Here is a 17,839-nt window from a genome sequence, read left to right as displayed (position 1 = left end):
TGGCAGACACTGACACTGACTCCGTTGGAACACAGGAGTTCAGAATCTCTATCGCTTCAACATCTCCCTTTCTAAACATGACAATATTAGCTCAAGTTACTGCAATGGATCTAACCCGGTTTGATTTAAATGCCACGCGGAACCAATTGCTGGAGACAGTTTCGTTTTCAGATTTCTTGACATCTCTTGGCGTGACAAGGTGGTTTATAAAAGCAAGTCCCACCTTTCTAACATTGTGTCAAACTGTCACTTGGAATGGGTTTTCTGTAAATCTTCCCTATCACAAGGCGCTCAGTTTTGTATGACTGGACTACAGTGCAGAGATATTGTTGGATTGTCTGCTGTTACTGTGTACACCCGCGTTTCAACTTTAGTGCAACTCTGTTTGGAAGCAGAACCGTGAAGCATGATTGTCATTGGTCAAGTTCTAAACCACAAGTTACAGAGAGGGTCTAAATAGAGCGTGGAAAAGGGACTGGGACTAATTGAATAGCTCTTTCGAAGAGCCGGCACAGGCACAATGGGCTGAATGGACTCCTTCTACGCTGTAAGATTCTATGATATCTATATGTGTATTGTTATATTTGTGCACCAACAATACATCAGTACTGCTCATTCAAATGATCTCCTGTTTTCATATACCTTGAGCAACATGAAAATAGCCTTTAAATAAAGCTTACACTAAGATTTTATTCCACCCGCAATATAACCGAGTCACTTTTGAGACTACCAGAAAGCCATGATTAAGTCTTCAAGGGAGGTTGTATTTTGGAGGGGTGGGGCAGGAGATGGGGGAGGGGGGGGATTCAAAATAACCACTTTTGAAAATATTTCATCTTACAAGACACAATTTACAGATCATCTCAAGCACAATTTATTTTGAGAATGAATGAGCGATCAAACCTGTACAATCTCCAGCGATCGAGCAGCTTAAGTTCCCAAACATTGACAATTCTCTTGGCTTCATCCTCTGGCATGAAGTCGGTGAGCTTCAACTGTGTTTTTACCATTTCTTTCATCTTTTTCTTCATATCCTTGGTGATCTATTCACAGAACAGCAAAGAGGCAGTCATTACAGGGAGAGCTAGCATTGCTGGGGGCCACTGAGAGTAGCTCATCAGCACTTCCTGTCCTGTAGGAATAGTCGCATCATACTGTTTTCAGACTATTTACAGCCCTTAATAATACAGGTGTTGGTCTGATAACAGTACTTGCTTATGAGCGGTTGGAATTGAGTTATACTTCTGACTCTGCACTCTTCTAGAACATAGAAACATAGAAAATAGGTGCAGGAGTAGGCCATTCGGCCCTTCTAGCCTGCACCGCCATTCAATGAGTTCATGGCTGAACATGCAACTTCAGTACCACATTCCTGCTTTCTCGCCATACCCCTTGATCCCCCTACTAGTAAGGACTACATCTAACTCCTTTTTGAATATATTTAGTGAATTGGCCTCAACAACTTTCTGTGGCAGAGAATTCCACAGGTTCACCACTCTCTGGGTGAAGAAGTTCCTCCTCATCTCGGTCCTAAATGGCTTACCCCTTATCCTTAGACTGTGTCCCCTGGTTCTGGACTTCCCCAACATTGGGAACATTCTTCCTGCATCCAACCTGTCTAACCCCTTCAGAATCTTAAACGTTTCTATGAGGTCCCCTCTCATTCTTCTGAACTCCAGTGAATACAAGCCCAGTTGATCCAGTCTTTCTTGATAGGTCAGTCCCGCCATCCCGGGAATCAGTCTGGTGAACCTACGCTGCACTCCCTCAATAGCAAGAATGTCCTTCCTCAGGTTAGGAGACCAAACCTGTACACAATACTCCAGGTGTGGCCTCACCAAGGCCCTGTACAACTGTAGCAACACGTCCCTGCCCTGTACTCAAATCCCCTCGCTATGAAGGCCAACATGCCATTTGCTTTCTTAACCGCCTGCTGTACCTGCATGCCAACCTTCAATGACTGATGTACCATGACACCCAGGTCTCTTTGCACCTCCCCTTTTCCTAATCTGTCACCATTCAGATAATAGTCTGTCTCTCTGTTTTTACCACCAAAGTGGATAACCTCACATTTATCCACATTATACTTCATCTGCCATGCATTTGCCCACTCACCTAACCTATCCAAGTCGCTCTGCAGCCTCATAGCATCCTCCTCGCAGCTCACACTGCCACCCAACTTAGTGTCATCCGCAAATTTGGAGATACTACATTTAATCCCCTCGTCTAAATCATTAATGTACAGTGTAAACAGCTGGGGCCCCAGCACAGAACCTTGCGGTACCCCACTAGTCACTGCCTGCCATTCTGAAAAGTACCCATTTACTCCTACTCTTTGTTTCCTGTCTGACAACCAGTTCTCAATCCATATCAGCACACTACCCCCAATCCCATGTGCTTTAACTTTGCACATCAATCTCTTGTGTGGGACCTTGTCGAAAGCCTTCTGAAAGTCCAAATATACCACATCAACTGGTTCTCCCTTGTCCACTCTACTGGAAACATCCTCAAAAAATTCCAAAAGATTTGTCAAGCATGATTTCCCTTTCACAAATCCATGCTGACTTGGACCTATCATGTCACCTCTTTCCAAATGCACTGCTATGACATCCTTAATAATTGATTTCATCATTTTACCCACTACCGATGTCAGGCTGACCGGTCTATAATTCCGTTTTCTCTCTCCCTCCTTTTTTAAAAAGTGGGGTTACATTGGCTACCCTCCACTCCATAGGAACTGATCCAGAGTCAATGGAATGTTGGAAAATGACTGTCAATGCATCCACTATTTCCAAGGCCACCTCCTTAAGTACTCTGGGATGCAGTCCATCAGGCCCTGGGGACTTATCGGCCTTCAATCCCATCAATTTCCCCAACACAATTTCCCGACTAATAAGGATTTCCCTCAGTTCCTCCTCCTTACTAGACCCTCTGACTCCTTTTATATCCGGAAGGTTGTTTGTGTCCTCCTTAGTGAATACCGAACCAAAGTACTTGTTCAATTGGTCCGCCATTTCTTTGTTCCCCGTTATGACTTCCCCTGATTCTGACTGCAGGGGACCTACGTTTGTCTTTACTAACCTTTTTCCCTTTACATATCTATAGAAACTTTTGCAATCCGTCTTAATGTTCCCTGCAAGCTTCTTCTCGTACTCCATTTTCCCTGCCCTAATCAAACCCTTTGTCCTCCTCTGCTGAGTTCTAAATTTCTCCCAGTCCCCGGGTTCGCTGCTATTTCTGGCCAATTTGTATGCCACTTCCTTGGCTTTAATACTATCCCTGATTTCCCTTGATAGCCACGGTTGAGCCACCTTCCCTTTTTTATTTTTACGGCAGACAGGAATGTACAATTGTTGTAGTTCATCCATGCGGTCTCTAAATGTCTGCCATTGCCCATCCACAGTCAACCTCTTAAGTATCATTCGCCAATCTATCCTAGCCAATTCACGCCTCATACCTTCAAAGTTACCCTTCTTTAAGTTCTGGACCATGGTCTCTGAATTAACTGTTTCATTCTCCATCCTAATGCAGAATTCCACCATATTATGGTCACTCTTCCCCAAGGGGCCTAGCACAACGAGATTGCTAATTAATCCTCTCTCATTACACAACACCCAGTCTAAGATGGCCTCCCCCCTAGTTGGTTCCTCAACATATTAGTCTAAAAAACCATCCCTTATGCACTCCAGGAAATCCGCCTCCACCGTATTGCTTCCAGTTTGGTTAACCTAATCTATGTGCATATTAAAGTCACCCATTATAACTGCTGCACCTTTATTGCATGCACCCCTAATTTCCTGTTTGATGCCCTCCCCAACATCACTACTACTGTTTGGAGGTCTGTACACAACTCCCACTAACGTTTTTTGCCCTTTGGTGTTCTGCAGCTCTACCCATATAGATTCCACATCATCCAAGCTAATGTCCTTCCTAACTATTGCCTTAATCTCCTCCTTAACCAGCAATGCTACCCCACCTCCTTTTCCTTTTATTCTATCTTTCCTGAATGTTGAATACCCCTGGATGTTGAGCTCCCAGCCCTGATCATCCTGGAGCCACGTCTCCGTAATCCCAATCACATCATATTTGTTAACATCTATTTGCACAGTTAATTCATCCACCTTATTGCGGATACTCCTTGCATTAAGACACAAAGCCTTCAGGCTTGTTATTTTAACACCCTTTGTCCTTTTAGAATTTTGCTGTACAATGGCCCTTTTTGTTCTTTGCCTTGGGTTTCCCTGCCCTCCACTTTTCCTCAACTCCTTTCTGTCTTTTGCCTCCTTTTTGTTTCCCTCTGTCACCCTGCATTGGTTCCCATCCCCCTGCCATATTAGTTTAACTCCTCCCCAACAGCACTAGCAAACACTCCCCCTAGGACATTGGTTCCGGTCCTGTCCAGGTGCAGACCGTCCGGTTTGTACTGGTCCCACCTCCCCCAGAACCGGTTCCAATGCCCCAGGAATTTGAATCCCTCCCTGCTGCACCACTGCTCAAGCCACGCATTCATCTGTGCTATCCTGCGATTCCTGCTCTGACTAGCACGTGGCACTGGTAGCAACCCCGAGATTACTACTTTTGAGGTCCTACTTTTTAATTTAGCTCCTAGCTCCTTAAATTCATTTTGTAGGACCTCATCCCTTTTTTTACCTATGTCGTTGGTACCAATGTGCACCACGACAACTGGCTGATCTCCCTCCCTTTTTAGAATGTCCTGCACCCGCTCCGAGACATCCTTGACCCTTGCACCAGGGAGGCAACATACCATCCTGGAGTCTCGGTTGCGGCCGCAGAAACGCCTATCTATTCCCCTTACAATTGAATCCCCTATCACTATTGCTCTCCCACTCTTTTTCCTGCCCTCCTGTGCAGCAGAGCCAGCCACGGTGCCGTGAACTTGGCTGCTGCTGCTCTCCCCTGATGAGTCATCCCCCACAACAGATCTTCTATGTCTGCTTCAACCAATATCCGTTAGGTTTTTCAAGTCAGAGAAGAGCCATTTGTCCTACATGGAAACGTGTCGAAGCTACAACATGAAATAGGTTATTCGGCCCAACCAGTCCATGTTAGCGTTTACCCTTCATGTGAGCAAACAATTCTAATAACATTTACCTGCCCTGTTCCCACATTCCTTCATCCCCTTTTCCTTCATCCATCTGTCCATCCTAATCTTTAATGTTGACATAGTTTCTGCCTAGACCGCCAAACCTGGAAGTGAATGACTCAGACTCTTAACTTTCAGGGGGAAGTTTCTCAATCCCTCGATTCTAAATCTTACATTCAATCTTCAATCAATGGCAGTCGTTCTTGACCCTTCAACTACTGGAAACAGTCTGTCTACCCCGTTCCACCCTTGCAACTCTAACAGCATTAAAAGGGTCAATTGCCACTGGATCGCTTAGGACATTTTAAAACTTAATTTAAAGTTTAAATCGATGACTCACAATGATTGCAGCTATACCTCAGGTGGTGTGAATCCCATGGTAGGAGATAGACTCCTCAAGCTACCGTAAACCCCAAGCCAGAATTGAATGCAACATACTGGTGTGCACTCCCCATTTATAAGAACATTTTGTACCAATTTTTCTTGTTCAAACCCTTCCCTTTAGAGAAAATGTTTCCACTTGTGGATGAGTCTAAAACTAGGGGCCATAAATATAAGATAGTCACTAATAAATCCAATAGGGAATTCAAGAGAAACTTGTTTACCCAGAGAATGTGGAACTCGCTACCATAAGGGGTAGTTGAGGCGAATGGCATAGATGAATTGAAGGAGAAGCTAGGTAAGTACATGTGGGAAAAAGGAATAAAAGGATATGCTGGTAGAATGAGATGAAGAGAGATGAGAGGAGGCTCATGTAGAGCATAAACACCGGCATAGACCAGTTGGGCAGAAAGGCCTGTTTCTGTGCTGTACATTCTATGTATGGTGCCCAACTACATTGAAAGCAGGTTCCATTTTGTGCAACCAAGACTATCATAGCCATGTTGGATCTTGTTGTATATGCAATAACTCAATAGACTGAATACTGTAAACTCCGAACAGGTACAAACCTGGCTCTACTTTATTACATTACAAGATGGCTGGCCTTTTATACCTGGGCCGCACACACGTGCGCACAGCCCAATGACCTCTGACAGTGGCGCCACCTGGTGGCTAGTAAATCCAAGCATATATACATGACAGATCTTCAATGGAATAGTTTCCTAGCAAACGTCAGCCCGCTATTCCTCAGTATTAAGTGGCCGAGATTCTCCTCCCAGCAGGTGTTTGGCCCTCTAACATCACCAGAACGCTGACTGGTTTTGTTTGGGTCAGGGGTCGGCACATATGGAGTGGGGGGGGGGGGGGGGTGGGGAGGGGAGAGTGGGGGCTCATATAGGGATTCCTGCCACTGTTAAGGTACAAAGGCCTGGCGGCCTATAACAGCGCGAGAAGAGCTGGGAGCACTGCTAAAGCACCCCAAAGATCTGATTGGGTTCTTTGCAGCAATTTCAGGCAAGGATAGCAGTGGAGAATAAAGGACAATTTGGGCAGTGAGGTCTACAGTTTCACTTCGAAGGTCTTTGGGAAGTAGTGGTAAAACGGGAGGAGAGAAATCTGTCATGGCCCTGCTCCTCACCACCCCCTTCTCAAGGTATCAGCTGTGGCTCAGTGGTAGCACTCTCGCCTCTGAGAAGGTTGTAGCTTGAAGTCCCACTCTAGAGACTTGAACACAAAATCTAAGCCGACACTCCAGTGCAGTACTGAGGGAGTGCTGCATTGTCAAAGTGCTGTTTTTCAGATGAGATGTTAAACTGAGGTCCCGTCTGCTCTTTCAGGTGGATGTAAAAGATCCCATAGCAGTATTTTGAAGACAAGCAGGGGAGTTCTCCACAGTATCCTGGCCAATATTTCTCCCTCAACCAACATCACTAAAATAGATTATCTGGTCGTTATCACTTGCTGTTTGTGGGAGCTTACTGTGCGGAAATTAGCTGCTGTGTTTTCTACATTATAACAGTGAATACACTTCAAAAAAAAGTACTTCATTGGCTGTAAAGTGTTGTAGGACGTCCTGAGGTTGTGAAAGGCGCTATATAAAGGCAAGTTCTTTCTTTTAAGGGAAACTATGGATGGGCAATAAATGCCGTCCTTTCCAGTGATGCCCAAATCCCGAGAATGAATCTAAAAAAAGTACCTGCCAATCGCCATCATCCTTGCTCTCAGCTTGAGTTTTGGAATGATGTGCAGGCTCTTCGAGATTAAAGGCCAGAAACTGTTGCTGTATTGCAGCCAGACGAGCATTTGCGCTCTGAATTTGTATCTGAAGATCGTCGTCCTCAAACATTCTCTCTGCTTTCAACAGTTCGGCCTCCTCAGTCACCTGAATCAGCTCGTCATCATCTTCCCCTTTGTCTTCCTCTTCGATCAGATCGCTGGGATTTCCTGAAATAAATCAGCACTTAGCAGTTAGCAAACTTTTGATGAAGAAACAAACCTACTCTGTAGAAAATGTGGGTAAACAATGAAAAATATTTTCTTGTTGTTTAATAAAGAAGGCCAAGAAATAAGTTGACAGGCCTTGATATTTAGGCGTTTATATAGTTTGTATTACAGCTGAGGTTCATTGAGCTAACGGTGATTCAAATTCTTCAATATAATCACATAGAAACTGTACGTCATATTTACTTACATTTTGGTTCTAATTAATATTTAGGAAAAAATTCAAATTTCCTATATTACCTGTATCGTCCTCTGTGGCATTTGAGTCAGTCTCCTCCATGTCCTCTTCTGTGGTTTGCTCTGGTGTCCCTTTATATGTGAAATAACATCCAGGTGCAGATGTAACTCCTAACCATTCCAGTATGTCGGATCGACTAGAGGGGCTATCTTCAGAGGCCACCTTAAAATGTAAATAATCTCTATTTGTTAACAATTGGTTTGATCATACCTGGAAATAATTCAGATCATCAGATTATTGATTAGCAAATGGTCTAACCAAGGCTGTGCTTGAATTAATTCTTTTTTCCATATTGCTGTAACTTTTGTGGCATCAGATGTCAACATTAACTGCCCAAATGAAGCTTCATGACCTCAGATCAGTGGTCAAGATTAGTTAATGCCTCTTCGAAAGCCATCTCTTACCAACTGCACCACGAGCCTCACGTACTACTCAATGCACAACTCCCCTGTCGCCCCCACAATCACTCACCTACCAACAATCTGTACCAAACACCAGGCACAGCTCCCATTCCTAGCTTCATCTCACCCCCTTGGTGCTGACTATTCTTGGCAGGGGCATGGCTGAGCCCTTGGCCAGCGGCGGGGCTGAATGCTCATTTTTTAGAGCAAGCTTAGGATCTAGCACTGAACATAAGAAATAGGAACAGGAGTCGGCCATACGGCCCCTCGAGCCTGCTCTGCCATTCAATAAGATCATGGATGATCTGATCATGAACTCAGCTCCACTTGTCCGCCCGCTCCCCATAAGCCCTTATCCCCTCATCGTTTAAGAAACTGTCTATTTCTGTCTTAAATTTATTCAAGGTCCCAGCTTCCACAGCTCACTGAGGCAGTGAATTCCACAGATTTACAACCCTCTGAGAGAAGAAATTTCTCCTCATCTCTGTTTTAATTGGGCGGCCCCTTATTGTAAGATCGTGCCCTCTAGTTCTAGAGTCTCCCATCAGTGGAAATATCCTCCCTGCATCCACCTTGTCAAGCCCCCTCATAATCTTATGTTTCGATAAGATCACCGCTCATTCTTCTGAATTCCAATGAGTAGAGGCACAACCTACTCAACCTTTCCTCATAAGTCAACCCCCTCATCCCCGGAATCAACCTAGTGAACCTTCTCTGAACTGCCTCCAAAGCAAGTATATCCTTTCGTAAATATGGAAACCAAAACTGCACGCAATATTCCACGTTTGGCCTCACCAATACCTTATATAGCTGTAGTAAGACTTCCCTGCTTTTATACTCGATCCCCTTTGCAATAAAGGCCAAGATACCATTGGCCATCCTAATCACTTGCTGTACCTGCATATTATGCTTTTGTGTTTCATCCACAAGTACCCCCAGGTCCCGCTGTACTGCAGCACTTTGCAATCTTTCTCCATTTAAAAAATAACTTGCTCTTTGATTTTTTTTCTGTCAAAATGCATGACCTCACACTTTCCAACATTATACTTCATCTGCCAAATTTTTGCCCACTCACTTAGCCTGTCTATGTCCTTTTGCAGATTTTTTGTGTCCTCTTCACACATTGCTTTTCCTCCCATCTTTGCATTGTCAGCAAACTTGGCTATGTTACACTCAGTCCCTTCTTCCAGGTCATTAATATAGATTGTAAATAGTTGGGGTCCCAGCACTGATCCCTGCAGCATCCCACTAGTTACTGATTGCCAAACTGAGAATGAACCATTTATCCCGACTCTCTGTTCTCTGTTAGTTAGCCAATCCTCTATCCATGCTAATATATTACCCCCAAACCCGTGAACTTTTATCTTGTGCAGTAACCTTTTGTGTGGCACATTGTCAAATGCCTTCTGGAAATCCAAATACACCACATATTCTGGTTCCCCTTTATCCATCCTGTTCATTACATCCTCAATTAATTCCAGCAAATTTGTCAAACATGACTTACCCTTCATAAATCCATGCTGACTCTGCCGGACCGAATTGTGCGTTTCCAAATGTCCTGCTACTGCTTCTTTAATAATGGATTCCAACATTTTCCCAACCACAGATGTTAGGCTAACTGGTCTATAGTTTCCTGCGCTCAGCGCTAAGGTCGAAGTTCACTGACTGACGTCCAAGACCACTGCTGCTATGTGCAGCACTAAGGCCTTCACCAAAATGGCAGACGCCGAGGTCTGTGCCAGAGAAGGGCGCTACAGTGGTGACTGCCATTTTTCGCCAGTATAGCGGTGAAAATTGTTGGTGGTAAATAGCCCAATTTCTGTGCCATAAATTTGTCTGTTGGTTTATAGTCTGAACTGCAGTCTGAAAGAGTATAGTCTTCCACCTACTGAAGACAATATTATGTGGCAGCATCTGATATATTCCAGTATATCAGAGCATAGTGACATGGTTCCCTCTTCAACCCCAGGATCTTGCTACAGTTAGCCAGATATTGGTTAGGTAAAGGTACATGCTGGTTTATGAGGGATGCATGGTCCATTTACAGGAATGGCCAGGGATGCTGAACCCAAGGAAACATCTTGCATAGAAATCTATTTAACAATATGATGCAGTAGCGCCCAGGTGAGACAAATCTAGCGATGTATGGCAAATCCAATCCCCTTCATTACACGTTGGTATGAGACCACCGGGGACTTCAATGCCAAGCAGATCATGACGTCAGTGAGCGTGCAATGCTCATTGGCTGCCCGATCTGAAAAATTCATTGTGGCCACTTACTTCAGCGCCTCGATCAGACAGCAACAGGGACAGCCGGTATGCAGCTCCAGGAAGCTGGCTCCAGCAATGTTATTTAAAGGCATCAGCATTAATCACTCCCAGCTGTCAGGGCAGGTTAGTTTCAATGGTTTGTTTTCAGTTTCACCCACTACAGCAATTCCTATGAGTCATTTCAAGCTCCTTTTGTATCAGTAGTCTTCTGGCAACTACAAAGTAGATACATTAATATTACAAGGTAGCTACATTTATTGTTCAAAGATTCAAACTGCTACACTTAGCAACATTAATGGGGGCTGTATTGCCCTGCCATCTCGCCCTCCAAGATATATGGCGGAAGGAGCGTAGGCAGTGAGAATTACGGGAACATGTGTCTATTAAACAAAGAGCAGTGTATTAGACGGCTCCACATCACCAAGGTGGTGGTCACATAACTCTGCCACCTCCTCCAAACAGCCCTCCAGCCTCACACCAGGTGACTTAAACCCCAGATCCCTTTTGTTTACCACATTCCCATCATACCTTCCCTGTGTCATGCCGTATCACAGCATCCTCCTGGGTGCAAAGGTGAAATGAGACCACAAAATATTGCAAACTCTATATTAATAAATGTATGCATAAACGTATCACATGTTTCATATTCATTCCAATAACTATTGACCCTTGTGCCTGCCATAGTTGAATAGCTGTTATTGTGAGCAAGGTATGAAATGTGGGTGTGAGTGTTGGTAGGTAGACATTGTTGGTCGGTAAGTGCTGGGGGTGTGGTGCTTTGGGCAGTGTGTGAAGCTTGTGGTACAGATGGTGGTATGTAGAATTTGTTGAAGCATTCAATCACCCTGACCACCTGACTGAGGCGGATCTGCCATGAGCTGCTTCAGTCCTCCGGCTCCTTCTCCTTGTTGTGCTTCTCCTTGATGAAGCAGCTGCACAGCAAGGAATGCTGAGACTGAGGTGCTGCAGTATCAATGAATCTCCCCTTTAAGAACTGAGAAAAGCCTGTGGCAGTGATGAGTTAAGATTAGACTGCACCAGATATCGGTCCACCCTTTAAGTGTAACACCACTGAGCTAGGCCTTTAGACTTGAATCAGCGCTTCAATCATTTCTTTGAGTAGTGAGAACAAATTTTGCGTGCAGTCTAAAGCATTAGCACCTGGTGCTAATTCTCAAATTTTTCTAATGATACCACCCATTCCTGGGCTATAATGCATTTCTAGCCCTTACTCTTACACACCTCCTCCTCCACTCTTGGCTGAGTTGTTGGAAGAAGGATAGAGGGGAATCTGGCATGGGTTGGGGAGAAAGAGGGGGAAGAAGGATGGAGCAGAACCTGGCACGGCGGGAGAAGGAGTGAGAATGAGGATACAGCAGAATCTGGCATTGGGGGTGGGGGGAGGCAGTGGAGGAGAGAGGGGGGATGCTCCCTTCTTGCACCAGTACTATATCCCTGCCTGATAATTAGCTAAGATAAAATTAACATGGGTTTCCTGTTTATTCATGTATATGCAAATTTGGACACATACCATTCCCACCTGTATACTCCTCAAGTGGTTTGGAGCAATGTATTTAGATAAGGTATACATCTGAAGAACTCCCTTCACACTTGCTTCCAATGATGCGGCTAACATCTCAATGCTTTTCTGGATCGCTTGTCTTTCTTCGATCAGCTGCAGGAACAAAATAAGACAACACAGCTCTGAGGTGAAAACGTTTGGATTAGAATTATTAGAACCTGAAAATGTATATGGTATGTGTGTTAAATGGTTATGTTCGAACTGGAGACGAAAAGTCTCCTCAGACTAGATAGATGCTTAGAAGCGCTAATGTTTTGGTTTTCTGCGGAGGATATAGTATTCTGAACTATATACAATCTCCCTGTTGCTAAGCGATTATCTGTTGTTTTTAAGTTAAGACTTGAACCTTGTTTATGTATTTTATGTATAATGCTATGGTAGGAATTGAAGTTAGCTGAACAGAACTGAATGCAGAGATAATAGAAGGAATTTGGGGAAGTTAGCATTATCAAGTTAGCTTTGTTTCGAGAATCAAGATAAAGAACTCAAAGCCCCATTGGGAATTGAGTTTTTGGGGAGCTTCTATAGGTTAAAAGGGCTTGTCAATATTCCGTTGCAGGCCCAACCCTAAAAATAGAATAAGAGTAACCTCCTGAAAGCTTGTCCTCACAGAGGGAGGAAAGAAAAAGGCAGAATGCAGATCTTGTTTAAATTCAGGCCCAAATTCTGGTCAGGGGCCAGAGAGTGGGAGTGATTAACTCTTCTGCACTCTACCTACCCCCCCCCCCCCCCCATTCTTTGGAAACGCTTTTGAGGGGTTTCCCGAGCTACCTTGACATTTCCATCCATTAGGCCCAACACAAGGGCTGAGACCTGGGATAAGTTCCATTGAAGCAGTGCTGCCAACAAAAGTAATGATCCCAGAGGGGAATGATTGCCTTGCTAAATATGGATGTTAGCTCCTATAGAAATATTTTACAAATTTGCCACCCTTATCTCATCGGCCCTCCCTGGTCATAAGTCACTCCATGGAAGTGGCATGGTGCCACTTTGAATTTTCCAGCTGCCTGTTAGCACCACCCACCCCGTATATTTAAATAACCCCACCCACATGATTAGGGACAAGGGCTGGATCACTGGGGGAGAGGGAGAGAGAGAGAGAGGGATGGAGGGAGATTGAGGGGGAGGGAGAAAGTGGAGAGGGCGAGGCAGAGGAGATGAGGGAGCCAGGATGAGGGATAGAGGGATAAACAGGGAGGTAGAGACAGAGGAAGTGCGAAAGAGATAGGGTGAGAGAGGGAGATGGAGCAAGGGAAGACGAGTGAGAGGAAGAGGGAGAGATAGGGGGCAAGAGAGGGAGAGGGATATAAATTGTGTTAACAGTTCACATCATGTAGTTTTTGTTGTGTCCAGTAATTAAACATTACAAACTGTAATATATTTGCTTCATAAGTTCTTCGCTTAATAATTCATAACACATTGCTTTTAAGAACTAGTTGGTTTATTAACAAAGGTTTAACAATCACACTATACATTACTAGGCTTGCAACTGCATACCTCATTGTGGATGAGTTAGACCCAACTGACTGAGGTTTTATTGAGTCTTGAGAACATCATGTGACTGGCTAAGCCACTCACAACGCATCATGTCTACAAACATGTGAGCATCCTCATAGGTGCATGCATTACACAGACCTCTAGACCTATTTCTACTGTTGTACTTGCAACAAATTTTCTTTTAATTTCAATATGGAACAGATGCCTTTTATAATTAAGTGAGTTACTTGTGTTTTATTACGTTGCATGTAAAAGCAGCCACAGGCACTATTTCGAAGAAGAGCAGGGGAGTTCTCCCGAGTCCTGAACAATATTTATCCCTTAACCAACATCACAAAAACAGATTATTTGGTCATTTATCCCATTGATGTTTGTGGGACCATGTGGTGTGCAAATTAGCTGTTGCGTTTCCTACATTACAACAATGACTACACTTCAAAAGTACTTCATTGGCTGTAAAGCACTTTGGGAGGTCCTGAGGTTTTCAAAGATAGAAACCTGATGCTCCTGAATATAAGATGCTTTCTGTCAGTTTCCATTTTAATTATTTTATTTACTCAATAGTTGCAAAATGAGTGCACTTCATCTGTAAACTTTCACTTGTCAAACTCACCCCAAAATATGCGCCTTTCAGATAATTTGGCAGATTTTTCCTGAAGGTTTTCTGCTTTCTTAACACCTGCATAGAAAATTGGGACAGTAGTTCGCTGCTGCTCCTTCCTCCAACTCTGACCAGCCCAGTTTCCAGAAACGTGAGAATCCCTAAAATGACATATCAATCGATTTTAGACTCAAAAGATTAACAGACGACCAGAAATGATGCTTCAAGTGCTGTTTGCCGCGTAGTTAGAAATTAAAAGAAAAATGAAGAGCGAGTTTCACCAGCAAGATCCTTCAAAAGGAAGGGAACCTGTAATCCTCACCCAGACTGGTCTATTAGCTATTAACTGCCCTCTGAAGTGACCTAGAAAGCTACTTAGTTGTATCAAACCACTAGGGCGATTAACGATAGACAATAAATGTAGCCTTCCCATCCCTGAATGGGAAGCCTAGTGAGACATACCAGCAAACAGGGTCCCTACGCCCTGCCCCTGGTTCATAGAAGCCTCTCCTCCATCCTACCAAACAGAAATTTGTGTGACCAATTCCATAGTTTTTGATTTAAATTTTCCCGCCCTGACATCCCTATTACTGCCTGCCCCATTCCATAACCTTACCGGTGATGCCCATAATCCCAAAAATGAATGTAAAAATTCAACTAGTTACAACAAAGAATTAACTTGAACATTTTCTTTCCTTGTTCTTTTCTAAAATGTTTACATCATCTTCAGGAGCAGTGAATTGGAGGAGTTACTGATTCCGGTGCTGTTGGGGAACTGAATTTTCACCATTGAGCAAAGCTCCTTCATATTCAACTGTGCTTTGATTCAGTCTCTTCTGGCCTTTGAATACAGATTGAAAAATAATCTGTATAGAGCTCTGAGTAGGCTACATCTGGAGTAGTGCGTTGGGTTCTGGGTGTGGGAGAGCAAACCTGCATTTCTGAAATGTTTTGCTTTGGTCGCATCTGGAGATCGAAAGGGTTAAAAGTTGGAAGATTGAAGTTTGGATTAAAAACAGGATGTTTGGATCGAAAGAAGCTGCTAGATGATTGGAGCCACTGAGCCATTCAAATTTGTCTCTCTGACCACCTGTGTGTTTACAGTACTTCATGGTGGCAGTCGATTTATGGCAGTGAGACGTGACTTCAGGATAATAAATGGCTGGTCATTTGTCTGTATGTTGAGTATTTGAGTGTAACTTGTTACTATGTGAATAATAATAGTAATTCATGACATTGTCTTGTTTTGAGTGTACCTTGTTACTATGCGAATAATAATTTGATAACATCGTCTGTATGTTAAACGATCTGGTTTGTGTATAGTAATTCAGAAATGCAGGTTTGCGCTCCAACACTGGGCGCTGCCCCTCAGGAAGGATATAGTGGCCTTGGAGGGCGTGCAGCGCAGATTCCCGAGAACAATATCGGGGCTAAATGGGTTAAATTAGAGGACAGGTTGCATAGACTAGGCTTCTGTTCCCTTGAGTATAGAAGATTAAGGGTTGATCTAATCAAGGTGTTGAAGACAATTAAAGGATTTGATAGGGTAGATAGAGAGAAACTATTTCCTCTGGAGGGAGAGTCCAGAAAAAAGGGGGCATGACCTTAAAATTAATCTGGTTGATATTCCTCCTCACTAGCCCAGGGGGATGGTGAGATTGTGGAATCAGAAGTCTGCGCATGTTTGTGGTATTGACAGAAATTGTAATAGCACACGCACAGTGACAATACCATGCATCTAATTAATTACAACATTAAAAAGTGCCGATAATCAGCTTTAATTACTTGCTGCATTTTGAAATCACCGACCTTCCAAAAACTGATCCAATGCATGATTTGTGTAGCAGACCACCAATATCGGAGAACTACCAGTAGCTTGCCAAATATTTATGTTAGCCAGAAGAATTTTGACAACCTTCAGTCCCAAAAAAGTCTTTCCTGCAAAATATAAAAACTTGACGTTAATAAAGGATATAAAATTAGTTTTCAAAGATGAATGATTAGAACACATACAGAGGTAGTTGATTTTGCTTTTCCCGCCTTTCATGACCGATGATGTCAACAGGAGGCCTGATTTGGATGGTCAGGGCTCATTTAGATAGACTGGAATGGTGTGGTGTGCAAGCACTAATCCTGCTGTCTATAGGTAGATGGTCATCATGGGCTTTAAAGGGGAGGGGTGGATATTGTAATATAGAGCTCCCTCTAGTGGATTACTGTGGCAATGCAACTGCTGATGTAAATATTAAAAGCACCATTACAGTTTTCTGCAGAGCCATCTTGTGTGTAGTGTGCTTAGTGATGTCGTAAAGAATATAATCACAGATATATTGGGGCTTCAACAGAGCTAGCAGATATTAGCAGAAGGGAAATACTATGAGGGGGCATAGCTGCGAGGGGATGAACTTATGGAAGCCTTTCAGCCTCAAATCTCTTGAGAGACTGGAGAAACAACGAGTGCCAGCTTTCTCTGACTGCAGCTAAGGCTCCCTTTAAATGGCCATCCCCTGACCTTGCAGGTGGGCTAAGGAAGTAGCAATGGTGGCACTGCTTGATACAAAAATGACGTTGGATATCCTGACAATGCCAGCTGACCCCTATTTGAATATTTCAATGAGGCCCCCGCTTGTGTCTGGCAGGACTCTAGCCACCTAAATCGAGGTTCACCTGAAAATTAGGACAGGTGGACCCTCCAGTGAGGGGAGTTCTCCCCAGTGTCCTGACCAATGCTTATTCCTCAACCAACATCACTAAAACAGATTATAGAATGATAGAAATTGACAGCACTGAAGGAAGCCATTCGGCCCATTGTGTCTGAGCCGGTCAAAAAAGGGCTATCCAGCCTAATCTCACTTTCTAGCCTTGCAGTTTACGGCACTTCAAGTGCATATCTGAGTACTTTTTAAATGTGCTGAGGATTTCTGCCTCTACCATCCTTTCAGGCAGTACGTTTCAGCCTCCCCTCTAATCCTTCTACCAATTACTTTAAATCCACGTCCCCTGGTTAGTGACCTATCTGCTAAGGGATATATGTGCTTCCTATCCACTCTATCTAAGCCCCTCATAATTTTGTATACCTCAAATAAGTCTCCCCTCAGCCTATTCTGTTCCAAAGAAAACAACCACAGTCTATCCAATCTTTCCTCATAGCTAAAATTCTCCAGTCCTGGCAACATTCTCGTAAATCTCCTCTGTACCCTCCTTTCTCGTGCAATCGCATCTTTCCTGTAATGTGGTGACCAGAACTGTATGCAGTACTCTGGCTGTGGCCTAACTAGTGTTTTCTACAGTTCTAGCATAATCTCCCTGCTCTTATATTCTATGCCTTCTTACCACCTTATCGACCTCTCCTGCTACCTTCAAGGATTTGTGGACATGCACTCCAAGGTCCCTCTGTTCCTCTACATTTCTCAGTAACCTACCATCTACTGTGTATTCCCTTGCCTTGTTAGCCCTCCCCAAATGCATTACCTCACACTTCTTCGGATTGAATTTCATTTGCCACTTTTCTGCACACCTGACCAATCCATTGATATCTTTTTGCAGTCTACAGCTATCTTCCTCACTAACAACCACATGATTTTTGTATCATCTGATCATTTATTTCATTGTTGTTTGTGGAAGCTTGCTGTGCACGAATTGGCTGCTGCATTTGCCTACATAACAAAGCGTTTGCGGCCTCCAGAGAAAGTGAAAGGCTCAATATAATTACAAGTAATTTCTATTATAGTACAGAATTCATTCTGAATGAAGAAATGAAATC

At 43.7% G+C, this 17,839-nt stretch overlaps 1 protein-coding gene across 1 annotated transcript in view; it reads right to left on the bottom strand.

Moving 5' to 3' along the window:
* Positions 1-17,839, bottom strand: part of LOC139264288 (NFX1-type zinc finger-containing protein 1-like) — a 52,207-nt gene that overhangs the window by 10,298 nt on the left and 24,070 nt on the right. Inside the window, exons 6-11 of the mRNA XM_070880515.1 lie at positions 15,886-16,014; positions 14,089-14,237; positions 11,928-12,071; positions 7,727-7,886; positions 7,182-7,429; positions 904-1,043 (exon numbers count right to left, since the gene is read on the bottom strand). Of these exons, the coding sequence (XP_070736616.1) occupies positions 904-1,043; positions 7,182-7,429; positions 7,727-7,886; positions 11,928-12,071; positions 14,089-14,237; positions 15,886-16,014 (970 nt within the window). The remainder of the gene's footprint in view (positions 1-903; positions 1,044-7,181; positions 7,430-7,726; positions 7,887-11,927; positions 12,072-14,088; positions 14,238-15,885; positions 16,015-17,839) is intronic.

This window comes from Pristiophorus japonicus, chromosome 5, assembly GCF_044704955.1.
Source record: "Pristiophorus japonicus isolate sPriJap1 chromosome 5, sPriJap1.hap1, whole genome shotgun sequence".
Taxonomy (NCBI): Eukaryota; Metazoa; Chordata; class Chondrichthyes; family Pristiophoridae; genus Pristiophorus; species Pristiophorus japonicus.
The sequence above is the reverse complement of the archived record's forward strand: the minus strand, read 5'-3'. Positions and strand labels throughout refer to the sequence as shown.